Source organism: Panthera tigris, chromosome F2, assembly GCF_018350195.1.
Source record: "Panthera tigris isolate Pti1 chromosome F2, P.tigris_Pti1_mat1.1, whole genome shotgun sequence".
Taxonomy (NCBI): Eukaryota; Metazoa; Chordata; class Mammalia; order Carnivora; family Felidae; genus Panthera; species Panthera tigris.
Window position 1 is genome coordinate 71,379,947 of NC_056676.1, and position 27,405 is coordinate 71,407,351.

At 48.9% G+C, this 27,405-nt stretch overlaps 1 protein-coding gene across 2 annotated transcripts in view; it reads right to left on the bottom strand.

Moving 5' to 3' along the window:
* Window positions 1–27,061, bottom strand: part of CYRIB (CYFIP related Rac1 interactor B) — a 133,176-nt gene extending 106,115 nt beyond the window's left edge. Inside the window, exons 1-2 of one of the 2 annotated variants that reach the window (XM_042973595.1) lie at window positions 12,616–12,702; window positions 10,439–10,508 (exon numbers count right to left, since the gene is read on the bottom strand). In XM_042973595.1, the coding sequence (XP_042829529.1) occupies window positions 10,439–10,508; window positions 12,616–12,687 (142 nt within the window). In that variant the 5' untranslated portion in view covers window positions 12,688–12,702. Of the gene's footprint in view, window positions 1–10,438; window positions 10,509–12,615; window positions 12,703–26,882 lie in introns of those variants that run through there. The other variant, XM_042973593.1, reaches the window with a different exon arrangement.
* Window positions 27,062–27,405: the final 344 nt, after the last annotated feature.

Below are 27,405 nucleotides of genomic sequence, written 5' to 3' on the forward strand. Positions count from 1 at the left end.
ACTTGGGAACATTTTAGGACCTTGGGAAAATCCCAGGAATCAGAAAAAAAGGGGCACTAACTCACTCTCACAAAACCCGTTTTTTAAGAACACAAAGAGTAAGTTGACCATTACATCACCTAGAGACAAAATCCAGGAGACAGCATAAAGGTCCCCAGAAGGAAAGTGGTCGTCTCCAAACAAGGGTGACTTTTTTTCACTTCCATGATTCGGAGCAGAGAGAATGTGGACTATGGCTCTAGAAACCAGATCTGGCCTTGTCTCCTCTTTAGACTCACACTATGGGGCTCCAGTCCCTTCTCAGTCTCTCAAAGCTGTGTGACTTTCGGCAAGGCAATGAACGTCCCTGAGCTCCTGTAGCCTCTGCTGTAAAGTGAGAATACTCATTCTCTCAAGAACTAGCTACTGAGCACCTATGATGGGCCAAGCATGTGACCATGTGGCAAGGAGTTAATTCCAGGAATTAAATCTTCCCAGCCAGCCAGGAGCTTTCATGGATTAGTGGGGCAATTACAGGCAGACAAGCAATTACAATGGAGTATGAAAAAGTGTTACAACAGTGGTGGGTACAGTGCTGGGCAATCATAGAAAAGGGTATTTAACTCAGCAGGGGATGGGAAGTGTTGGGTATAAGAAAGGCTTCCCCAAGGAGGTGATATCTAAGCTGAAAACAAAAAGACAAGTTAGACTTTGCCCAGCCCAGATAGGAGGGGATCCAAGCAGAATTGACCACACATGCAGGTGCCTGGGTGGCTCAGTAGGTTAAGTGCCCTACTTCGACTCAGGTCACGACCTCGCAGTCTGTGAGTTTGAGCCCAGCGACGGGCTCTGTACTGACAGCTGAGAGCCTGGGGCCTGCTTCGGATTCTGTGTCTCTCCCTCTCTCTGCCCCTTCCCCGTTCACACTGTGTGTGTGTCTCTGTCTGTCAAAAAAAAAAAAAAAAAAAAAAAAAAAAATCACAGCATATGCAAAGGCCCGCAGGCTAACTTGCTGGTTCCTTGCTGGTTCACATGGTCAAGGACAAGAGACAGGAAGAGAAGATGTAGGATATACAGACCTGGATATGCAAGCAGGTAGGCTTGCCAAGGTAACTTCCCTGGACTAGGTAACCTCCTGAGGTCCCTCTGTCCCCTAAGGGCTGGTTCTGTGGTTTTCTGAGACCTCAGGTCCTCCCGCCCTGAGAGCCCTTTCATCAGCATGCAGGAGCCCCTGGGTCCACTCCAGGGCACGAAGGAAGTCCCAACCACCCAACGTGGGCCCTTCTCCTTCCTCTTTCTTTTCCCCTCAGGAGTGGCTGGACAGAGTGATTCAAAGAGGAAACTGTCTTTTATTTGTCATTTGTTTCTAAAAATAAAAAATTAAAAAAAAAAAAAAACACCCAGACCTCACACATACAGTCTGTCTTCCCACCGACCCCTTTTTCCCACCCAGCCCCTGAGCTAGCTGAAGAAATGCTGGAATTACCTGTGTCTCTGCCTCCTTCAGGTCATTTTAAGCTACCTGAGGGCTAACACTGAGTTTGGTCACCCTGTTAGTCCCAGCACCTGGGATTCTGCCTGATGCACAGTAGGTCCTCAAAAATGCATACAGGACTGAACTGATTTTCTCTTTCTGCAAATGAACACACATCGAGATGCCCCCTCTCCCCCAGCAGCTCTGGGGCCAGGCTAGAAGACCTACAGACCCCAAGGGGCCACCTCGACACTTTCCCCCACTGCTCTACAGACGAATCTGGGGGCTGAGTGAAGCCCCACCTGGACACTGACGATCCCCTCGTTATACCAGTGAAGAATCCCAGGTCCAAAAGAGTGACTGACTTGCCCAAGTCTTAGCAAATGCAACATAATATTTTAAAAAGGCCACAAGATTATTTTTAAAAAAATTTTTCTGATGTTTATTTATTTTTGAGACAGAGACAGAATGTGGGTGGGTTAGGGGGCAGAGAGAGAGGGAGGCACAGAATCTGAAGGAGGTTCCAGGTTCACGCAGGGCTCAAACTCATGAGTGGTGAGATCATGACCTGAGCCGAAGTCAGACGCTCAACCGACTGAGCCACCCAGGTGCCCCGTAAGGCCACAACGTTCTTAAGGGAAAGGCTCTACCAGAAATGTTAATTTATTTTCAGGGAAGATGTTTAACGTTGACAGAACTAATGGAAGCTTCCCCCCCCCCCCCCCCCCAATTACACCATAAGATCCCTGGGTTTTTCTAGGCAGGACTAAAATTTCCCATTGAAGCAAATCTATTTGTGAAGATGACCATGGATATTTTAGGGACTGGGTATGTTTTCGATTATGGATCATTTTTTTAGGATAACTCTCCATTATGTGATCTCAGGCTATAACAATGTTTAAAGAAAAGTTGAGCTCCCCAAACCACTTGATTCCTTCGTTGTTGGTTTTTTTTAATGTTTTGATGTTAAACCATTTTACTATGACATCAAAGACGATTTTGAAAGACGCCATTTCGGGGCGCCTGGGTGGCGCAGTCGGTTAAGCGTCCGACTTCAGCCAGGTCACGATCTCGCGGTCCGTGAGTTCGAGCCCCGCGTCGGGCTCTGGGCTGATGGCTCGGAGCCTGGAGCCTGTTTCCGATTCTGTGTCTCCCTCTCTCTGCCCCTCCCCCGTTCATGCTCTGTCTGTCTCTCTCTGTCCCAAAAATAAATAAAAAACGTTGAAAAAAAAAAAAAAAAACAAATATTGAAAGACGCCATTTCAACCTATAATCCCTCCACAAAAGAATTCCTCACAATTCTCCGTGTCCTCTTTAATTTTTTTTATTCACAGATCTGTTCTCTGTATATATGTATGTATTTCATTAAAAGGAATTAACCTCTAGTGTAGAAGTTCCCTAAATAGTCTTTTTTATTTTTTCCTTAAAAAAAAAAAAAACCCAAACCTTAAGCAAGTCACTGGCGTGATAAATGCCGCAGAGCACAACCCGGGGAAACGTTAAGTGCACCGGGACATTCTGGGTCGGAGACATTTAGGGCAACACTTTCAAGCCTGCTTCATTCAGCAGTTGTTCTGACACTTCCCACGTCCCAGCTCATAGGAAACAGAAAAAGGAAAACAGGTGTTTTACTTATTCCACCTGGCCTAGCAAACTCATTGCTCAAGAGTTTAAGTCAATATTTTTCTGCAGTTGAAATAACATCTCGAATAGTGTAACACAGTGGTTCTCACCCCGGCTGATGTAACCAGAGCTCATGGGAGAGGGCGGAAAGTTTTTTTTTTAAACCCTGCTGCTGGGTCCCAACCCTGTACAATCAAACACTCTCTAAGGATGAAACCCCAGCACCGTGGTTTTCTGGCTCCCCAGGTGACTTAATGTGCAAGCAGGACCGGCTTAGAATAACTCATTAGTCAAAGGAAGCCCATGGGAAATCTTATCTGGAAGTGAAGAACTCCTCGTAATTAAATAAAACAGCAGATGTAAAAGTACCTAACGGTGCCTGTGACCCAGAGGACACTTAATAAATGTTAATTAAGCACAAAAAAATAACTGAAATAATTACTCTTTCTCCGCAGTGAATTCATCTTGTAATTTTATTGGCTTGTTTATCACTTGCTGTTTTTTTCTTAGCCATGATTCATTCTATCTCTGGTAATAAAATTGTTAACGTATACCCATAATCCTGTTCAATTACAAGAGCTCTGTAGTATTTCCAACAACCCTTAATCACTTATTTAATAAAACTTTCCCCCCAGAACAGTGGCTAATATATACCAACTACTCAATGAAGAGGAGCTATTTATAATAATTATTATTATTCAGAATTCATGATAATTCTTCTCAAGTAGGCTGAAACCCATTTGACAGTATTTGGAGAGCTTAACAAGAATGTAAAAAAAAAAATTAGGGCAATATTTTACACACTTATTAAAACAGACTTTTAAGAAAACCAATTCTTTTTATAATTTTGTGGGGGAAAAATTAAATATGACCATTGCACAGGTAGCTGGCTTATCTACCTATTCAAGGGGCCCAGAAAAAGCTACCTGTTAATGCTTAGCAGTTTCCATAGTTACTTGGAAACGCTAACACGGCAATTAGTTACAAATGGTCTCTGATCCAACTGGCCTACCACTGCCTCCCTGAACCTGAGTTAGGAAGGTGATTTTTTTTTTTTTTTAATGTTTATTTATTCTTGAGAGAGAGAAAGCAAGCATGACAGCTGGGGGGAGAGAGAGAGGGAGACAGAGGATCTGAAGCGAGCTCTGTGCTGACAGCAGAGAGCCCGATGCGGGGCTCAAACTCACAAACCATAAGATCATGACCTGAGCCCAAGTCCGAAGCTTCACCGCCAACTGAGCCACCCAGGTGCCCCTTGGTGGGTTTTTTTTTTTTTTCCTCAAGTTACTTAACATACAATGTAGGATTGGTTTCAGGAGTAGAACCCAGTGATTCATCACTTACATATATATAACACCCAGGGCTCATCCCAACAAGTGCCCTCCTTAATGCCCATCACCCATCTGGAAAATACTGTGGAAGCTCCTCAAAAAATTAAAAATAGAACTAAGCTAGATGATTTTTTAAAGCTTATTTATCTTGAGAGAGAGAGAGAGAGAACACACAAGTGGGGTTGAGGGAGAGGGAGAGAGAGAGAATCCCAAGCGGGCCCTGCACCGTCAGCGAAGAGCTCAACGTCGGGCTCAACCTCCCGAACCGTGAGAGCATCACTGGAGGAGCTGAAACCAAGAGTCGGATGCTTCACCGACAGAGCCACCCCGGCGCCCCAGGAAGGTGACCGTTCCACGTGTTCACATCACCCCTCAGTTCTGGGAAACCACAAATCTGTTTTAAAAAACAAAATGTAATTTCTTAACCCAAACAAGGAGCTCTTCTCTACGAAAATGTCCGGACCTCTGGCTCTGTCCTGCTCAGATGAAACTGGTCTGTCCTCATCCTCTCCTCACGCTGTGCCACGACAGGAGACCAGCAGCTGTGCTGGAGGATTTGCTGTCCCCAGTTCAGGATTCACACTGGTCAGAATAACCCTTCTGTTGCCTGTACCTGAGCAAGCTACACCCTGCCTCCCTACGCCTTCCGTGTCCAAACATCTACTCTGTCAGGTTTTAAATCAGCTGGACTCAAAACTAATGACGTACAAAAATAATAAAGACACGTACATAAAAAAAAAAAGGAAGAAAAGAAACATATACAGGGGCACCTGGGTGGCTCAGTCATGATCTGACCCGCATCGGGCTCTGTGCTGACAGCTCTGAGCCTGGAGCCTGCTTCGGATTCTGTGTCTCCCTCTCTCTCTCTGTCCTCACCTGCTTATGCTTTGTTTCTCTCTGTCTCTCAAAAACAAATAAACATTAAAAAAAAAATTAACAAAAAACCACGTACAAAAATAATCATGATGTGCACTTCTTTATGTGTACATTATATTTCACTAACAAGTGCTATGGTCTAAAAGGTTGTGTTCCCCTAAAATTCACACACTGGAATCCCAACACCCAATGTGGCAGTATTAGGAGGTGGCGCCTTTGGGAAGAGCTCAGGTCATGAGAAGGGAGCCCTCATGGATGGGGCTAGTAGCCTTATAAAAGGGGACCTTGCAAGCTCCTTCACCACTACCACCGTATGAGGACACAGGGAGAAATCTTGTGACCCAGAAGAGGGCACTCAGCTGACCATGGTGGTGCCCTAATCACCAGCTTCCAGCCTCCAGCCGATGAGAAAAACCCGTAGTCTATAAGCCACCCAGTGTGTGGCATTTTGTTACTGCAGCCCTAAGACAAGGTCAAACGTGATCACACAAGGGCCTTTGGCTAGTAACAGCTTGGTTGCTCAGTAAGAATATAGTGCCGACTGGCGGCGCCTGGGGGGCTCAGTCGGTTAAGCGTCCGACTTTGGCTCAGGTCATGATCCCACGGTTCGGGAGTTCAAGCCCCGCATCGGGCTCCACGGTGATGGTGCAGAGCCTACTTGTGATTCTCTCTTTCTCTCCCTCTCTCTCTGCTCCCTCAGCCCTCTCTCTCTCAAAATAAATAAACTTAAAAAAAAACAAAAAACAAAAAAAGAACCTAAGGATGACTGTCACCGGCCAGGAAGAGTCAAAGGGGCAAGAGAGATGGAGAAGATGACAGAGAGGCCCTCTCGAAAGACCTCATGCTCAGGGGAGCACGCGGACTGGCTCCTGCAACACCGGGGCTCTGACACAGCAGCCACGGGGTGACGAAGAAACACAAAGGACAGGGTCACAGAGGCAGCCCCAGACACCTAGCCTGAACGAGAAGCAGAAATGGGGAGGTGATAGTTGGGGACAACAACGTTAAGGGAAGAACTGCAGTTCACGTCCATCGTTCCCTCAACTCTATCTCCTGAACTTGACATTTCCTTCTCTGCCATTTGCATTAGCTCCCAACATTTGGCTCTTTCAATGAGATCATAAGCACCTTGACGGTCGGCACCTTGTGTCACTAGTAGAAGAACTAATTTTAGTTTCTGTATGATCAAGTGTATACAGTACTTTAGATAGCTAGACACGGATAGTACCTGAATATTAAAACTGGTGTAACTCACGTTTTCATTTAACCCTCTGGTTGGCCAAGCACTGAATTACTAGTGTGAGATGGTCCTGTGAAGGCCTCACGCAAGTGATTCCAATTTGTCCTGGCTGATTCATTTTTGTTGTTGGAAAAACTGCCATGTCTGGAACCCCCACTGTAATGGAGCTACAGAGGATCCCTAGAGGACACACTCCCAGACTCATGCTATGGCGGGTGCCATCTCCCCAGGACCATTCCAGAGCCCTCCCCTATGCTGGAGTTTCTAAAGTGTTCCTGGATCTATTCAGAATACAATCTTTTCTATTAACCAGGTTCTCCATGACTCTGTCACTACATATTATCGTTATCATTATTATTATTATTATTATTATTAATTTGCCAAGTACGCAGTCCAGAAAAGCAGCTAATATATGGGCAGAGATGGCCCTTGAAACATAGTCTCAGGTGTTTTTAATTTCCTAATCACAACTATCGCTAACTACCTATGGCAATCTTACCCGACAACAGGACCCACGATCTTCAGCAGCATTGCTTTTATTTGCAAAACCAGACATATGCCTAATCCCCAAGAATGTGCTTCAAATATTAAGGATTATACACGAAGGTTCTGCATGCATCCACATGCACGTAAGCATAGTTAAGTATATATCAACTTTCTACGGTCCTAACACAGGGAACATACAAAATCCTCCTGACTTGCAGTGCGTGCCCAGAGATACGAATCCCACGCATATTTGGGGTTCTTTTGAGATAACATAACTGATTCTAGGGTCCACCCCAAGTTTACAAAAACTGCCCCCCCAAAAGTAGCCAAGCTTAACCTCAAATATTTTGCCATACTAACATTTGGAGGAATAAAGCACACTGTTTTCACGGAGGTTGTAACTCTCCTTCTTGAAGGACTATGAGATGCCACATGGGCACACCTTCCTCCAGGCTCCAGGCCTGGGACAGTCAGCAACGGTGTCTCCTAATTACCGTCTCCCTTTCCTCCCTTCTCTCCTAGAGAGAGAAGGCTCTGTCAGCACAGAGCCTGATGCAGGGCTCGAACCCACGAACCGTGAGATCATGACCTGAGCCGAAGTCAGATGCTTGCTTAACCGACTGAGCCACCCAGGAGCCCTGAGGTGCAGAATATTACTTCTGGTCTAACTCCCTGATTCTATAGAGTCACAACTGGCTCCCAAGTATTCCCACTACTCCCTACCCGGGGACGATCACTTAGCTTCCTCCCATTTCCAGACTCCTTCACCTGGTGACCTGCTTCCCAGATGTCCACTCTCAGTCCCCATTCAGAGAGCCTTCAGTGTAGACAGGGGCCCCTGCTGGGTACACCTTACCCCGATGCTCCCTTTCCCAGATCACTGTTCTCACTATACCTGAATGATGCCATCACTTACTCAGCTAGCTCACTTCGGAGCTCTGAGTGACTCTTTGTTAAATTCTTTATGTCCTGGACCCGGGCACAGCAGTGACACGTACACGCAAACTGGGTCGTGAAGAGAGTGACCAAGGCATCCCCGTTTATCAGGGAAATTCCCAGCTTTAGCAAGGAAAGTCCCAAGTCCCAGGAAACCCCTCAGTTCCAAGCAAAGCAGGATGGCTGGTCACTCTAGCAGGGGATACCAGTGAGGTCAGACAGCCTGCTCACTGCTCCTTCCGCTAACTGTGCTCAGACATCCAGGCTGGGCCCGGAGCCCTATCTGTGCCAACTGGTCCCTGTAGCCCACCACTGTCCAACAGAACTTTCGGCAACATCCGCGACGTCCCGTAAGGCAGCACCAGCCACACGTCGTTACTTGGCACCTGCCTTCTGGCTCGGTGAACTGAGAAGCTGAGTTTTTACATTTTAATTAATTTTAATTACTTTAAACTTAAATCACCCCATGTGGCTAGTGGCTACTGCACTGGGCAGCTCAGCTCCAGTGTTACATACACAGAACCAGGGTCCACTGCTGTGCAGACGAATGAGCTTTGAAGTCAGACAGACCTTGGTCCAAATCCTGGACCAACTCCCTCATTTACAAATGTGTCACACCTTCTTGGGGAAACACATTTCTTCATCTGTAATCCTTCCAAATTTACTAGGGGACAATGTTCAGGAAGTGGCTGCCCGCTGAACTTCAAGAAATAGGATTTCTTTAGAAGCAAGTAAACCAAATCCATGTCAAAATGCTAAAAAAAATTTTTTTTGACTCTGAACCCCAAAAGCGCATGAATGGGAATCATTTCAACCAGATCTTCAAAATACGCACCAGGTTTAAATTCAGATTCTAAACTGCCACAGCTGTCCCACTGGGCTCGCCAGGACTTGATTTCTGTCCCAGGCCTGTCGAGGGCTGTCACTAAGCCCCATCAGAAGGCGCCCTGGGGCAGCGGGCACTGGGTATCTAGGAGACACTGAGCCAGCTCACCTGAGCGTGGCCCTACACAGAGCCAGGAGCAGGGATCCAGGCTGGTCACAGAGAAGGGAGGAGGCAGTGCAGAGGAACCAGGGACATGGGGCAGGTGGAGCAGAGCGTGCTGTGGGGGACCACCCTGGAGCACATCCTTCACAGCACACAGCCCCCTACGCACCTGCTCCCTCCCGTAGGCTGCCAGCAAGGAGCCCCCCACCCCCACCCCAGGGCAGCAGGTGCTCTCTGGAGCCTGCCCCCCTCCCCAGGCCCTAAGGAATCCATCCCCAAGCGGCAGGAATGGGCGGTATGTACCCCCCCAGGGGCAAGCTGCAAATCAGCATCACCCTGAAAGCTTTTCAAAAACCAAGTGTTCCCCAGGACTGGGAACTGGTGTTTGCAAAAAGCTCTCAGGTGATTGCTGCGCAGCTGGGGACTCAGTATTCTTCATCTGAATGCTTCGGAAGGGGATTCTTTTTCTAAAGTTTTGTTGTTGTTGTTGTTGTTGTTGTTTTTTTGAGGGGGGTGGGACAGAGAGAGGAAGGGAGAGTGAGAATCCCAAGCAGGCTCTGCACTGTTGAGAACCGCGAGATCTCCATGACCTGGGCCGAAGTCAAGAGTCGGATGCCCAACTGAGTCACCCAGGTGCCCCTGAGAAGGGGATTCTTATATGCAGCCAAGAAGAGAAGGATCACCCACAGAAAGAAATACTACCTAAGGCTGCAGGAAAACGTCCTCCTCACCTTTTTTAACACCCAGTGTGGGGCTCAAACTCACGACCCCAAGATCTAGAGTTACAAGCTTCTCCGACTGAGCCAGCCAGGCGCTCCAAGAAGTCCCTTTCTTAATGGTTCCTTCCCCTTGCTGCGGGGGCAGCACTGAGAAGGCTGCAGGGCCCTTCAAGCTGCCCCCCTCCTCACATCCCAACTTGAAGAGCACCTTCTGGTTCCCCAGGACCCACCGGCCCAAGGACGAACCTGTCTAATGTCTCATGTGCAGCACTGGTGGGGTGGAGGGTGTGCTTCTTGCCCACTAACCCCTGAGCACCCCAGGGCAGATGCTGAGGTCCACGCTGGTCCTGTGTCTCAGGGCTGGTCCTGGCACTGAGGAAGCCCACAATAAATGCTATTATTGTGGTTCTTACCCTCATTTCACTGAAAAGGAAACCAGCTCTTAGAGATGGTATGACTCACCCAAGGCCCCATGACACTGGGGGCAGGGCTGGGACAGGAACTCTGGGCTCCTGGGTTCTTCCTCTTCCTGATACCCCAGGCTGCTGCCCCACTGCTTCCCCCACCCTCACTCCACACACACACACAACACATACGCCTTTTTCTTTTCTCCCTTTCTTGGTCAATATGCAGGCTGCCAGTCCGGATAAATTCTCAGTATTCTAGGGCTTTCAGTTCTAGGACCCCACCTATCCTCAAAACAGTCTGGGGACTCTTCCAAGAACACCCTTTGGGCACTATATGGTGGAGGGGCAGTTTGGGCACAGCTTTGAAGTCTTGACTCACCTGGGTTGCCACTTGGCAGCTGGGTGATCTTAGATGGATTTCTTAACCTCTCTGGGCTCAGGTTCCTCAACTATAAAATGGGAATGATAATTTTATCACTCAAGATTGTGGTGAGGATTATTAGCTGAGATCAATCAAAGACACCAGATGGGCACCTTGGGTCAGCCAGCAGGAAGCGCTAACACTGTTCATCACCTGCTCCGTGCTCCAGATTCTGGCCCACAAGAGCTTTCAGAGTGTGCACCCTCCTGCCCTATCTACCCCTGTCTCTTCCCCTGGGGCCACCCTGGGCCAGCTGGCCCACCTCACGGCTCCTCTCCTGATCCCTCCTCTTGGGTGCCTGGACCCCCCTGGAGGACCAGATGGCTGTTGAGGTGTCTGAAGGCACCAGACCCATCCCCACCCCGCCCTGCCAGAGCCCCCAGAAATAAGTGAGAAGTAGCTTTTTTCTATTCCTCATTCCAGACTTCCTTAATTAAAATCAAATATTTGCACTCTCCAAGGCCTATAAACCTGAACTGTCTACAGGAAGAAAAAAAAAAAAAGATGCAAAGAGAGTAGTGTGGGCAGAGGTGGCCTGGGAGAACCTCAGAGAAAGGGCAGTCGATCTTGAGCAACCGCACAGCGCCAGCCAAGAGCCCGGGGTGAGTGGGGGAAAGCTGCCATCTCCAATGCAATCACCCCTGCTTTTCTCAATCGACCTCCACAAGAATCAATGGCATATTCGCTCCGAGAAAGGCTCACTGAAATTCACCTGAGGGTATGAACGTGGGCAGGGGTTGGGGGAGGGGATGGAAGCAAGGACCACACTACTCCAGCCCCTCCCCAGAAGCTGTCAGACAAGCAGGAAGTGCGCCCCTGCTCTACCCCGGCATGGCTGTATCAGCCCATAAAATAAGAAATATCTGGAACGGGGTGGGGACTGGTTGCTGCCCAGAGCCCTACCCTCAGTGCCTCTATGCCCCCCCAGCGCTCCCAGACACCCCCCCCCCCACCCCGGATCCAGCAAGGTAAGGATTAAAAACAGGCTTCCAGAAATTACCCTGGTGGGTTAAACATTCTGACCATCACCCCTGGGCACAGGTGAGGGGCATGAAGAATGCACACAAAATTTGGGGGTGATTAGAGGAGGGACAAGGCCTTAATGTTTGCCAGAAGAAGAGAGAGACAGGGAGGAGGAGACTGGTTCATGTGGCACTGAGGACAGGCCACGGAACCACCGCACCTCTCTCCCTCTAGGCCACTCACTCCATCCAAGTTCAGGTCGTCACTTCACCAGAAGCCTCCCTAACCAGGCAAAAAGCGAAGTGGATGCTGAGCCCCCCGGCAATGCACAGCTGACGTATTGCCTGCCCGGCTTCCACACCCCTTCTGGTAATAGAACCCACTTTTCCAATGGGGCATCCGCAGCCCTCCCCTCCACACGTTCCTGGGGCCAGTATGTTAGCTAGGGGAGAGTGGTCAAAGCACAGAATCTTCTAGAACCCATGGCTGGCTCCAGAACAGGCAGGTGACCCTAACTAGCCATGGGAGTCCTCCTGAGGTTCAAGAATGGGCATGTGACCCTGAGTGGCTAATAAGAGGTTTCTCTAGCACTCGGGCTGCAGACGCTGCGAGAAGGATGCCTGGTTTCCCCCGTGGGGTGGTCAACATGAGAAGACATAAGCCTGGGCCCACACTGCCGCCGGCTGGCTCCTGCTGTCTGGAAAAGAGGGTCTGCCTAAGAAACAAGGAAGAAGGGGTGGAGGGCCAAGAGACAGACAAAACCCGGCCCCTGGATCAGCCAGGCCTGTTTAGCTACTTGACACAAGAAATTATCCTTTTTAAACCTAAGCTGGCCTGAGTTGGGTTTCTGTCACTTGCAGCCTAAAGCACCTGATGCACAACATCCTCGGTGGGCTTACGAGACCTGCTGGTCAGTCGCTGCCAGGCCCTGCTTCCTGCCCCGGCTGCCCTTTCAGGCCTGACGCAGTGGCTTGTTGAGGGCCTCCAGGGAAGCTGGCTCCAGGCCCTCGGCCTTCTGCATGGGGCACACAGAGCATCCCTCTCTCACTGTGGACCCCAGACCCCAGGCTCTTGTCCGCACCTCCCACACTGCCTGTTCTAATGTGCAAATCCTTCACAGGCCCCTCGCAGTGCCTCCGGATTGTGATGTAGATTCCTTTCACACCACTTACAAGGCCCCTGGGCCCTGAAGACAGCTCCCCTGTTCCTCCACGGCCATCTGCACAGTCTGCTTCATAAGTCATGTTCCACAAGGTAGGTGTTTTTACAATTCCAATCGACGTCAAAAGCTCTTTGAGGACAAGAGCTTATGTCCTTCATGTACTTTAAAAAAAAAAAATTAAACTTATTTACTTATTTTGAGAGAAAGAGAGAGTACGAGCAGGGGAGAGCCACCCAGGCACTCCCCTCATGTTCTGTAACCTGCAGCCCCTCCACTGAGGTCAAAGCCCCCCTTTTCATGCAGAGGGAGTTAATGCTGATAGAACCTCATAAACACAGCCTCTACCCTTCAAAAGTTATCAAAACCCTCCCCAAAGCTTTCTAACACCCACCAAGACGAAGATGCTCTGGGATACATAAGCCTTTGTTACGTAAATTAAGGGGGGGGGGGTCGTTTCCCACTGAAACCGGCCAGCTGTGTAAATTTCACCCAAGGCCATAGGGAAAAATATCCACGCATAAAACTTCTCTGGACTAAACGTAAACTGACAGTATTTATCCCCACAGTGTGCAGAGTTAATGCCAAAATGGGTTTTAGAGATCTTCTGGGGCAACCTTCCCATTTTACAGAAGTGGAAACTGAAATTCCAAGAAGTGAACTGACACCTGGGGTCACCCCGCCGAGAGGCACAGGAGCCAGGGCAAACACCGGGTTCTCTGCTTCCCCCTCCACAAAGTTATAAATAACTTCACCTCCATTTTACTTCATTACAATGCTAGTTAACACACCATCACTTAAAACTATGTAAGCCACAGGGAAACTCTATATGTATTTTCTGCTCTTTGCACGACATCTCATCTGAAAAACGGGGCTCCTGTGGTTACTGGCAGCCTTAGACTTAGTGTGGCTTTCTCACCCTCTCTACCACCCGTAACAGTGGCGACACAGACAGTCACAGGGGCTGGTTGTGCAATGACAGGCAGTCTCCACTTCCTAATGTGGAGACCTAGGTGGTGAAATGTCTTTGTGAAAATGTCTACCCTCTCCTGGACCCAGCAAGTCGTCATGAGGACGTTCGTTCACGGCAAAGTGTTGTGTTGCATCTATCTCGTTAATCTCTAAAGAAAAAGCATCTTGTTGGGGTGCCTGGGTGGCTCAGTCGGTTGAGCGTCCGACTTCAGCTCAGGTCATAATCTCGCGGTTTGTGAGTTCGAGCCCCGCGTCAGGCTCTGTGCTGACAGCTGGGAGTCTGGAGCCTGCTTCGGATTCTGTGTCTCCTCTCTCTGCCCCTCCCCTGCTTGTGCTCTGTCTCTCTCTATCAAAAATAAATAAATGTAAAAAAAAAAAAAAAAGAATTAAAAGAAAAAGAAAAAGAAAAAGTATCTTGCAAGGTAAAGGTGATTTCAGGAACAGCCTGGAAGTTGGATTTCTGGCTGTTCCTTTCACTCACTGTGTGGCCTTGGATAAGATACTTAGCCTCTCTGAGCCTGTTTCTTCATTTTCAAAAATGGCGGTAATACCTCCACTGAACAGAGGCTGAGTCCCTCTTGAGCTCTGCTTTAGGCCTCAGCCAATCTGCTGACCGAGGCCATCGTCCTAGATTCTCTGAATCTTTCCCCTCCTGCCACCCATCAACCCCTCAACTGCTCAGGCCAGCTGACACCATCCCATCCACACCCCACCCCTTGGGTGCAGCATCACCTGCCTGGGGGCCGACCACCCCTTGGCCAGCAGGGTCCAGCACAATAACCCAGTCACCTACGAATGGGTCTAGAAGCCCATGGCAGGGTTTCTCCTCAGACTGAAAACCTCTAACATCACTGTAAAATTACTTACTTTTTTCCTCATGGGATCCAATGGAAGTTAACGTCAGTCACCAAAGTCTATATGGTCCTTTTCCACACACAGCAATAAACAGACTATGTAATACTTACAGGATTCCTTTAAGGCTCTCTGTCCAAAATTAAGCTTGTGTTCTGTTTACTGTTGTCAGTGAGGAACAGACAGGGGTCTCCCTAACCACACTTTATGTCTGGATCTCGCCCTGCATCACGCACCCCACAGCAGGGCCAGGGGCCCTCTCCACACACCCCTTCTAAGCAGTCTATCTATCTATAGGCTGAACCTCTGCGTCTGCTCCCCAGCCCCCAGCCGCACCCAGTGAGGAGTCTAGACTTGCTCAGACGAGGGGGAAAAGCAGAACTTACAAGCAGAAGCTCGACCTGGGGGGGGCGGGAGGGGGCTTCTAATGCTGTGGCAAACCTGCTGGGGTGAAGAAGAAAAGCACGGGGACCGAAGCCTTCCACTCATGGCGTGAACTTCTGTCTCTCTGCTTATAGTAAAAGTACCAAAATCAGGTCTCACCCAAGGCCCCAGCCGCAAATTCTGGCAACGGCTCAAAAGAAATCTGATGATAAGAGAATGTAGGAAGGATCAAAGATCACAGATCGAGAACCCCAACAGACTATTTACGGAGGCTTATACTGGGGCAAGGAAGAAAAGGGGTCCAGGGAAGCTGCTGGAACTTCTTTCTTCAAAGCCCAGAAAAGAGAACACTTTTTATTCTCTTTAACTCCTGCTACAGCCAGTTACAGGTAGTGGAAACAGTCTCTTTAAAACGTGCTGTAGGTGCATACACACGAGCACACATGTGCATGCATGCATCTGCTCAGCCCCTTTGCTACCCACCAGCCTTTGCGAATGAAAAGCCAGGTAGAGGGAGCCCTCATAAAGTGCTGGTGGGAATTAAAAACGTTAGTGTAACCACTTCGGAAAATAGTTCAGCAGGTCCTCAAAAAGTTAACATAAAACTCTACACAACCCAGCAAATTTCACTCCTATGTATCTGCCCAGGAGAAACTAAAACCCATGCCTACACAGTGACTCGCACAGGAATGTTTGCAGCAGCGTTATCTGTCAGAGTCCTAAACCGAAAACAACCCAAATGTCTACCCACCGTGGAGTAGAGACAACGCGGTGTGTCTGTACAATGGATCATTGTCCCACAATAAAAAAGAGCAAAGTACTCACACACTTGATATTGCACGTGAACCTTAAGAACATTAGAATCAGGGGGCGCCTGGGTGGCTCAGTCGGTTGAGCGTCCGACTTCAGCTCAGGTCACGATCTCACGGTTCGTGAGTTCGAGCCCCGCGTCAGGCTCTGGGCTGATGGCCCAGAGCCTGGAGCCTGCTTCCGATTCTGTGTCTCCCTCTCTCTCTGCCCCTCCCCCATTCATGCTCTGTCTCTCTCTGTCTCAAAAATAAACAAACATTAAAAAAAAAAAATGTTTTTAAAAAAGAACATTAGAATCAGTACAAAAGCCAGACACAGAAACCACATACTATATGATTCCACTTACATGAAATGCCCGAGAGGAAAGTTTAGAGACAAATTTAGAGGGACAAAAGCAGATTAGTGGTTTACCTGGGGCTGGGGACAGGGAGTAACTGTAAATGCATATAAAAGATCTTATTGGGGTAATGAAAATATCCTAGAACTGCATTATGGTCATGGTTGCACCAGGGGTAAAGGGACTAAAAACCACTGAACTGTAACTGTAATGGGTAGATTTTATAATAAATAAAATACACCTTGTATTAGTTTCCTACTGCTGCTGTTGCAATGACCACAAATGTAGCAGCTTAAAACAACACAAATTTATTATCTTTTAATTCTGGAGGTCAGAAACCCAGACAGGGTTTTACTGGGTTTGAATCAAGGTGAATGAAATCAATACTCTCCCTCCGGAGACTCTGGGGGAGAATGTGTTCTCCGGTTTCTGGTGGCTGCTGTGTCCCCTGGCCTGTGCCCCTCCCCCACCCTCAAAGCCAGTAGGGTGGCTTCCTTGTATCTCCGATTCTGACCCCATTTCTATCATTCATTCACCTACTTCCCCGACTCTGACCCTCCCTCTTATGAGGCCCACCAGATAACCCAGGCTGATTTTCCCATCTCAGGAACTTGAACTTAGTCACATCTGCAGGTCCCTGTCGCCATGGAAGGCATGGTATTCACAGGCTCTGGGGATTAGGATGGGGTGTCACTGGGGGACCATTGTTCTGTCTACCATGTGCCTCAATAATAGCCAGTGCAGGACGTGGCCAGCAGGTAGGGCTCAAGCAGGTGATCTAGAACCCCCACCACGAAAGAAGCCCTCGGGAGCCCTGTCCTAGGGGACCACGTGGGGCATAAAGGAACTGAAAGGGCCCTCATTTTGTCTTCAAAACCTAGGAGGGAAGAGGGGAAGAGAATGCTAAGTCCTGAGAAGAAGACCTGGACAAATGGTCAAGTTCTAGATGACGGAGGGTATGTGAGGGAGGGGAGCAATGCCTTTAATTTTCACCTGACTTGACTCCCCCCCCCCCCCCCCCCGCCGACCCCACAGTCAAGACTAAGGAAAAAAGAGATGTCTGCATGAGATCTAAGCCTCTGGGTGTTCTGAAATTTCCACCTCACTGATTATCTTAAAAGAACCCAAATTAAGTTAGTCCCCAGACGATCTCTGATTCTGGCAAGCACCTAAGTCAGTATGTAAGGAGCCACCAGAACGGTTCCCTCAGCAGGCACCACGCCAGACCGTCCTCATCAAGGGAATGGGAAGGAACAAGCAGGACCCGACTCTGCTCTGGTTACAGGTGGCGTCCAGAACCCAGGACCTGCAGGCCTGATGCCCCACTCCCGTCTTATAGACACCCTGCCCAGGGCCACCTCTCTGCCTTGTCCCCATCAGCTTTAGGGCCTTCCCAACAGATGGAAATGGTGCCTTCCTCCCCGTCTCTTCTACTGGAGTGTGCTCCCCTAGTGCCCAGCACGATGTGGGCACAGAACGGGTACCCAGTAAACACTGGGAACCATGTAAACGTATACACTGTATATGCATGCTTGGTATACATAAACATGTTTTTATTTCTGGTATACAGTGTTTGGAAAAGGCTTTTTTCATATACACGTACAAACATTTATGTGCACATTTTACATATGCAGACAGGTTTATATGCATAAAAGCACATTTTATATAGAGAACATAGGCGTTCGGTAAACGATTGTTTCATAAATACACTTACATCTATGTATGTACGTACGTGCATACAAGTACATATATATGAATGAAGGAATTTAGATAAAAAGCAAGACATGGTTTAAAGGCAGAACAGGCTGGAGAGCCAAAATGAAAATTCTAGAAAGACAGACATTATGTCTCTTTTGTTCTCCACTGTATCCCCAAGTCTAATGTAGCACAGTGCCTGCCTGGCACCTAGGATGTGCTCAGTAAATACTGGCTGAATGGAGGAACGGTCAGCCCACTTTCACTGGACAAGCATTTACTGAGCAAGTACTTACCAAGTGCCAGCTGTGGGGCAAGACTCTGGGGATCCAAGGTAAACAAACAGACAGAAGGAGTCTCTACCTTTTGGGGGTGGGGAGGCCCAACACCCAGGCCCACAAGCCACACACACCACATCCAAATGGAGAGGAGAGCTTTGACGGGAAGGAACAGGGTGCTGAGGTGAAAGGGAAGATCTATGTAGGGAAGTCGATCTGCAGAGACCCAGGGACACAGTGATCAGGCAGAGGGAACAGCATGCACCAAGGGCAGGAACAGCCCAGTTCTCCAGGGAACGTAAAGAAGCTGGGGGGGGGGGGGAACGGGGGGCAGCGACAACAGGCAAGGAAAGGCAGAGAGGCAACAGGGAACTCAGGAGGCAGGGGCTGGATCCCCAGGACCTTGGGTTTTGTTCAGTTTTTAAATGACAACAGAAAGCCACCGAGGGTTTTTAGCAGAGGGACGGCATGGTCTGATCTACATTTTTCAAAAGATCTGGAGCAGTATGAAAAATGAATTGGAAGAGGTTAAAATATCCTCCCCAGCATCATGCCGACTTGTCAAAGAGTGAGAAACAATCCTCCCGGCCACCCCCGAACAGCACTCAGGAAGCTAACACATGACTTGGCCATCAATTCACTTCATTTTTCCAGACCGTCAGGGAGCACCTAGTATGTACCAGGCACTGTGATAAATACTGGAGGCACTGAAGTGAAGGAGACACAGGCCCCTTCCTCCAGGAACCTAAAATCTCCACTGTCCAAGAGCAGCCAGCCTGGCACAGGTGAGAAGAATTTAATTCAGTCCAAATATTTAAGAAAGGGGGTAGAAATTCAGCCCCTGGATCAACACAGTGTCCTTATTTCCTCCTTTCTGTCATTTATTTGTTTATACCCTGCCTCCTTCCGAAAGAGACTGGGGATAACCTGCAGCAAAAAAAGGATAGATGAAGATAATAAACAGACAAAGAAAATGACAGCGGAGGCAAACAAAGAGACTGAACCCAAGGGCCCTTTACGGCAGCTGGTGATCAAGCATAAATTTGGCTCTGAGCACCCTGGCAGCCAGGGCAGAAAGGGAGAGAGGTTAAGGGGGAAGAATGACCTTTCCTCTGTGGAAACAGCTTTTCCTGGCTGTCCCTAAATTCTAAAAATCAAAGATGGGGACTACGGCGGGTGGGCATGGAAGTAAAGCCAGGGTGGGTGACCTGGGGTAAAAGTTCCACCTGCCAGTTCACCTTGTTCGTCACGGAACGCCACGTCTTCCCTTACACCCAGGCTCCCCATCTAGTTCTCCTAGTCGCCAAGCTAGAGAGAATGTTTTTTGGTAACTTTGTCTTTCTCACTCCCTCCCTCTCCATCGCATGTTAAATTAGATACAAGCTCTAACAATCCCATTCTCTCCCTCCACTGTCCAGCACCACTTCCCTGCTTCTGGCTCCCAGGCTCAGAAACAACCTCCTAACAGTGTCCCGCCTCTAGCCTGGCTCCTTCCCACCATGTCACCAGAGAGATTTTTCTAGAAATCATGTGTCTGGCTACATCACTTGTCTACTTACAATACTCTCATGAGTGGACACAACCCACCCTTGTCCACCACTAGGCAGCAGCCCTGTGGCTTGGGCAGGGCTGGCCACGCCTCCCTTAGGGGCGGCCCTTGTCTGGACCCTTAGCCTATCAGCACACAGCATTCTCCTGGCCACGGGATTGGCTCCAGGGTATGCACGTGACCTAAAGTCATCCAGTAAGATTTGGAGAAGAGAAGTAGATGTGAAGGCTGGAACTGCGGAACCTACATTACCACCAGGAGGGAGGCAGCCTGAGGATGAAGTTCATAGGGGAGGGCAGAGCTGAGAGAACAGAGAAATGAGCCAGGGCCCAGAACAAATGCCACCTAAAGCTTACCTACTTGGATGTTTCAGTGACACGTGTTCGTTAATTTCCTTTCCTCGCTGAGCCACCTTGAGTTGAGTTTCTTGTTACCAGCAACCAGAAGCACATCTGTTCTCCATAAACTCAACATAAAGTACAAACTCCTTAGTATGGTGTATAACAGAGGTCAGCAAACTACAGCTCATGGGCCAAAGGAGGTCAACCATCTGTTTCTGTCAATAAAGTTTTATTGGAATACAGCCATACCCAGTCATTTATAGATTGTCTATGGCTGGTCAGGTGCTACCATGGCAGAGTAGATCGCTTGTGACCATATGGCCCACAATGCCTAAAAATGTACCATCTGGTTCTTTTTTTTTTATATGAAATTTATTGTCAAATTAGTTTCCATACAACACCCAGTGCTCATCCCAAAAGATGCCCTCTTCAATGCCCATCACCTACCCTCCCCTACCATCTGGTTCTTTACAGAAAATGTCTGCTGGCCCCTGGCATACCCATATTTAGACTTTTGCCTTCCCTTCCAGACTGACAATCGACCATCCTCTGCCTCCCCACCCGCTGTAATACCAGTCACTCTCTGGGTTTGGTTACGCTGAGCCCTTTTGCAAAATTCCTATCTATCTGGGCAGTCTCGCTAACTCCCTGCATCCTCCTCACCCCACCTCTTCCTTGTGGGTCCCTCATTGGGATGAGGAGTCGCCTACACAAACACAGCACCGTTGCCTGGCTCTATTCTGCCACCTTGCTGAGCGGAATTATCCAACGATATGCCCATCTCCCCACCTCTGGACTGTAAGCCTCTTACTGTCCAGGATTACGGACTATCTCTGTATCCCTGTGCTTTCGGACAACACAACATGACACACAGTAGGTGCCCCAATGTTCACTGACCTGAACTGCAAGAGACTGAGTCTTCAAGAAATGTGAATGAGGGGCACCTGGGTGGCTCAGTCGGTTGGGCTTCCGACTTCAGCTCAGGTCACGATCTTGTGGTAAACCAGTTGGAGCCCCACGTCGGGCTCTGTGCTGACAGCTCAGAGCCTGGAGCCTGCTTCCGACTCTGTGTCTCCCTCTCTCTCTCTGCCCCTCCCCGGCTCACGCTCTCTCAAAAATAAATAAAACGTTAAAAAAAAAAAAAAAAGAAATGTGAATGAGCTAGGTGGTGTCTATATCACAAAAGGGAGGAGGGAGGAAACAGGGGAACATCCAAAGCAACCTCACTTTTCTCACCAGGTTACCAAGGTGCCCATCAGCGACGAGTGCCTCACTGTGGCCTCAACCATGCAGGTCAGTCTGGGTTATTGATTACAGACAACAGGAGTCAGCTATGACTATTTTATGGAGAAAAGGAATTTGATGAGAAAGTAACAGAAAGCCCCAGGAGCAACAGGCAGGCTGGAGAACCAGGCTGGGATTAAGGACCAAAGGGGACTGGGCAGAGTGGAAATATGAGCCAGGCCACACCACAGGACATCTGCTTAGGACACCTGCCATTCTCAACTGGACTCCAGTTCGGAAGAGCTGCTCACTACCCCCGCTTTCATTGCGGAACTCAGCCAGAACCAATGCCAAGTGGCCGAGTGGAGGCGGGAAGAAAGAATGTCTGGTCTGCCTCCACCTCCCTACTGAGAGCCAGAGCTCCATCCCCTTCCAAGACCTACATACTGGATGTTCCCCCAAACAGGAAGGTGGGCAGGATGCTGAGCACCCCAAAATATAGAAAGTGTCCATGAGACCTACCAATTCACCAAGACTGTAGAAATTAACTGTAGGTCCATGAGCCCTTTCTATTACTGGTCCCCCAGAGTGGACTCAGAAACTCCCAGGGTGGCAGATGTGAGGGACAGGCCCCTGCCTGTGTCTACACAGCACCAGAGCCAAGTGTGAACAAAGGAAGGGTTTCTTCATCTCTCACCACAGAGAGCAAGTGTCAAGCAGAATTTCAAGTATCTGCTATTGCAAAACATCTAAAGTAGTAGCAAAAGGTCACTTCCAGAAAAACATCCCTCTCCCTCTACCCCATAAAGACATTAGGCTGCAGATACATTCTGGGTGACTCCATTGCCATTACCTGAAGTTCATTCATTCATGTGTTCACGCGTGCATGCATGCATGCATTCTGCAAACTGTCCCAAGACCCAGATGTATCACGTCCTACGCTGGGTATCTGGGTTACAAAGATAAATCCGCTGCCGTCCCTGACTTCCAGAAGTCCAGTCAACTAGAGGAAAAGTCACTTTCACTCTGGGGATGGCAGCTGGACGGAGGGTTAGAGGTGATCTGAATATATGCTGCAGACCTTTTTAAGCATTCGCTGGGCATTACTCCACATCTACACACACACACACACACACACACACACACACACACACACACACACACGTGCACACACACACACGCATAGCTACCTGCTTAGTCAGCTGCCAGCCCTAGGACCGACCCAGAGGACAAGGGCTGCGTGCCCAAATCTGGATCCGACCAGAACGGCTGCTGGCTACTGAGTTGGTTAAAAATTTCAAGCCCTGGGCAGTCTGCTTCTCTGAATGGGGGCGACAAAGGCAGAAGCAGACACCCTAGGTGCCCCAGGGCACACCCCGGCTCTCGGCAACAGTCAGTCCTCCGAAAATGGGAGATAAAGCTAATCTCAGGTGCCCCTCCTCAACCCTCCACAAATCAGGATGCCAACACCTGCCATTTGTACCCCATTTTCCAGTTTACTAAACCCTTTCATACATTCATTCATTCATCATTCACTGAACACCTGTTAGGTGCAAGGCACTTTGCTTAGAGCTAGGAATCCGAAGAGTAATAAAATACAGCCCCTGCCCTTTTGGATGCCTCTTCCTCTAGGAAGCCCTCCTTGGTCTCTCTGGCTGAGTTCAATGTCCCCTCCCCCATCATGAGCTCACAGCTCCCTGTATCATCACTGTCCTTCAATCGAAACTCCCTGGCTTAGAGGAAAGAGGGACTCTTAGAACTCACGCATCACTGTATCCACAGGACCTACTCCACCGTGGCACGCAATGGGGGCAGAATGAACGCGTAGGTGTGTAAGGTAAGAATCTGGCATCACCCCCCCCCCCACACACACACACACACACACGGTTTCTAGACCAGTGTGTCTCCAAAAGCATGGATGCTGGGCCACTAATCCCACTCTCCACACCCACTGGACACCCCGGCCAGCTTCTGGCTCTCCCTCTCTCCAAGAACCACAGAATTCCATCTGCCCTCCTGCGATCAATTTATTGTTGGGATTCTATACCCTCCCTCTGGGCATTTTTTAAGATACAAGGAGACAGAGCCTGCGATTAAAAGGAAAAAAAAAAAAAAAACCAGGATTCCTAATGACGGAATGTCAGGCACTCGTGTATTCATTAAACAAATATTTACTGAGCACCCACGCTATGCTCCACTGTAGGGGCAGAAACGCAGAGTGAACACAAGCCAACATCACTAGGGTCTGACTATGAAACGGTGTTACAAAAAGTGATGTCCCTCTGGTGAATCGATGAGTGAATGAATGAATGAATGAATTATGGGTAATGTCAAGTGATCGTTGCAGATAACGTCAAGATGTAACTTAAGCTGAATCAGGGCACATGGTCTATTGAGGGGGTGGGAGACCATGCAATTCTTCACCCCCAGGTCATTCTATCAGCCATCAGGGTACCCTGCCTCCATCTGTTCTCCTGTCCACATCCACAATGCAAGAGAAATGCAGAGAAGGAGCCTCTTCTTCTGGCCATCGCTGGCTTCCTAATTAAAACCAAGGATTTATGTTTACTCAAGGTCTATAAACACCCCCCCCCCAAAAAAAAGTGGTTAAGAGAAAGCAGATGAAATGCGGGTAAAGACTAGCTAATAAAATCAGAGGGAAATGCTGTGAGTTTTCAAGCAGGACGGTGATGAAGCAGACCTTGCTGGGAGGATCTTGGAGGGCCAAGGGCCGTGGATGGTGCGCAGTGCCTGTGTTCCCAGGGAAAATGTAAACCATAACTTCCTGCAGAATTAATTGGTCCCCGGTGGGAGATGTGCGCTAAGTTCCTTGTAGATCATGCAGCTAAGGTGGCTCCCCGTCCCCCACTCCTGTCACACAGCTCATCAAGATGGCATTTAAAAAGCCGTGGACATGCAGGTTAGTTGAAGACAACCTTCGGTGGAGGAACCTGTGTTCCAAATAAAGTGTCAGGCGTTGAGGCCGCCCCCTTCCAGAACGTACGCTGTCGTCTCACCTCCCGAGGCGTCTGGCTCCTCACGTGGTCACTGCAGCAGACCCCGGCTAAGTGACACCTGCCCTCAAACCATGTCCTTCCTCGGTCCGGGTAGGAACCTGGGGTGTGGAGAATTACCTCTCTTGTCAAGTATGGATGAGAGTCTGGCCTGAATTTGAACACAAGTGGCCAAGATGGAAAGGAGCCTGGGGGCCCCAAGGAACCCCCGGGGAAGCGGATGACTTCCCAGAGATCAAAGTGGGCAAATGAGGGGTGATGCCCAGGACCAGCCTCAACGAACCCCCAATGAACACGTTTCCACAAATAAAGACAACAGTGGGGAGGGTAAGAGTGAGGCCCAGAAAAGAGTCGATGTCTCTGATTAAGCACGGGTGAAATTCCCCATCACCGCTTTAATCTGACTCTCCCGAGGGCTCCGCTGGCTTTGCAAATGTTTTCAAAGAAAACCATCTTGAATATACATTATTCCCAGAGCCACTAAACAGAAAGACTGCCTTTCTGCCCCTCCCCCCTCTTTGGAGCGTTTTCCCAGATGGGTCTTTAACGTGACACCATGGCAGCCTTGGCTCTTTTCTGTACAAGACGATCTTTGTCACTGGCTTTTACGCTCTACAGGTCCAACTCCTTTATCAGAGTCTCAGTTTACCAGCGGCTTCCTGCGCTTGAAGCTGAAGCCAATCTCCTTGGACTGACACCAGCTCTCACCAAGCTGAGGCCCTGATAACACTGAAGCACTCTCTGAAAATTGACTTGCTTCTAATACCAGAGGGGAATCTATCCTGAGTCAACTCCGAACAAACCTGGATTCTGGAACATTCTAAGTAGAAACGATGACAAGCAAAACGCGCTGCAGGACTGCCCCAAAGCTGAGCTGATGCAGCCACACACACCTTGCAGTTCCTTGAATGCTGGCCTGCTTGCTTTTGCATATGCTGTTCCTTTTGTCTGAAATGCTATTCCCAGCATGGAACTTCAAAACTCAGTACAAACTGTCACCTTCTCTATAAAACGTTTCCCAGCCCCTCCAGGCAGGGTTCACATCAACAACACATCCTGAGAGTGTAAGCTTGGCCGAGCCCTGTGCTTGGCCAGATGTACAGACAGGAGAAACTTCTGTATCTGGCCAGAATCCCTCGTAGGCTAGCGTCTCCAAATAACCTCTTGCTTACAATTCTATTGTAAAAGTTTTACTGTGTATGGGGCACCGGGTGGCTCAGTCAGTTAAGCGGCCGAACTCTTGATTTCAGCTCAGGTCATCATCTCGTGGTTCTTGAGTTCGAGCTCCCTGTCAGGCTCAAACTGTTGAGAGTGCAGAGCCTGCTTCAGATTCTCTCCCTCTCTCTCTCCGCCCCTTCCCCACATATGCTTTCTCTCAAAATAAATAAATAAACTTTAAAAAAGTTTCACAGTGCAATATTTAACATACACACAAAAAATACATAAAGAATAATCAAACCTTCTCTTGTACCCACCATCCAGCTTGAGGAATAAAATATAACGAATACAAAGTCCCCTAGCACCACACTCCCCCAATCATATTTATCTCCCCAGTTCCCCAGAGGTAAGCACTCTCCTGAACGGAGCATTTATCACTGCCATGCATTTCTTTTTACTTTTTTTTTTTTAAGTTTATATATCTATTTTGAGAGAGAGACAGAGATAGCATGAGCAGGGGAGGGGCAGAGAGAGAGAGAGACAGACAGAGAGAGAATCCCAAGCAGGCTCTGCACCGCCAGCACAGAGCCCGATGCGGGGCTCGAACCCACGAAACTGTGAGGTCATGACCTGAGCCGAAACCAAAAGTTAGACGCTTATCTGACTGAGTGACCCAGGCGCCCCTCTTTTTACTGTTAACACATATGCTTATACCCCCTAAACAATGTGTATCGTCATTTTCCGAGTTTTAAAATGTTGAGGACTTTAACACTTTGCATATTAATGCAATGATTTGTTTTTATGTCCCCTCCTACAGTCCAGGACTCTGTGAGCACTGCCTACATCCTGCTAATCTCTGTCCTGGGGGACCTGCCCCAAACCCTGGCACATAGTTCATGTCTCATGAATGCTTGCTGAAAGTGGACGGGAAAGTGGATGGGAAAGAGGAAGAGGAAGAGGAGGAGGAGGAGGAGGAGGAGGAGGAGGGGGAGGAGGGGGAAGAGGAAGAGGGAAGGACGAAAGGAAAGAAAGAGAAGGAAGGAAAGAAAAAAAAGAAAGAGAAGGAAGGAAAAAGGAAAGGAGAAAGAAAGAAAGAAAGAAAGAAAGAAAGAAAGAAAGAAAGAAAGGAAGGAAGGAAGGAAGGAAGGAAGGAAGGAAGAAAGAAAGAAAGAAAGAAAGAAAGAAAGAAAGAAAGAAAAAGAAAGAAAGAAAGAAAGGTGCCTGGGTGGCTCAGTCGGTTAGGCGTCCGACTTCGGCTCAGGTCACGATCTCGCGGTCCGTGGGTTCGAGCCCCGCGTCGGGCTCTGGGCTGATGGCTCGGAGCCTGGAGCCTGCTTCCGATTCTGTGTCTCCCTCTCTCTCTGCCCCTCCCCCGTTCATGCTCTGTCTCTCTCTGTCTCAAAAATAAATAAACGTTAAAAAAAAAAAAGTTAAAAAGAAAGAAAGAAAGAAAGAAAGAAAGAAAAGACAGACAGACAACAGTGAGGACAGGGTTTTCACTCACTGGACCCAAAAATGGAGTGGGGAGAGGGGCAGAGGGCTTCCCCATGGAGTCTATCGGGAGCACAGCCTTCTGGAAAACCTCCTGAAGTTACAGGCTAAGAAGGCACAGGGACCCAAGTAAGACAGGGCACGGAGCTGGCTGAGGGGACAGGGCAGCACTTACCATGAGGGACCAGAGCCCACAGTACTGTTCCCAGCACACAACAGGGGCTCTGGATGCGTTTGCTGAACAAAACACCATTTCCACAGATGAGAAAAGGGAAAGCGTGGAACGAGACAGAGTGGTTGGTCCAGAGAAGACCCAACGTGGGGACCATCTAACAGGGAGGACAGTGCCCACTCGTGGAGGACCAACGTCTTCCTTCGCTCAGCTCCACAGCAGAAGCCACGGCTGCCCTCTGACTTCTCACTCGCTCCACAACGCGGCCCCGGGTAGCTTCCAGGAGCTTCAGAGGAAACCCAGAGAGGGTCACACAAATGAGAAGATGCTTAAACACCAAGCGGGGGAGGGAACGGAGAGGGGAGGGCAGTGTATGTGGCCACCAAGAGAGCAGGCTAATTTTGAGGCTGAAGGAATACCAGCCATCGGACTAAAGGAGCACCGAGGCCTCAGTAAAACTCTTTCCTTTAGCTGAGCTGTGTCTCTGACTTTCTGGATTCCCTGTCGTCCTGAAGAGCATGTGTGA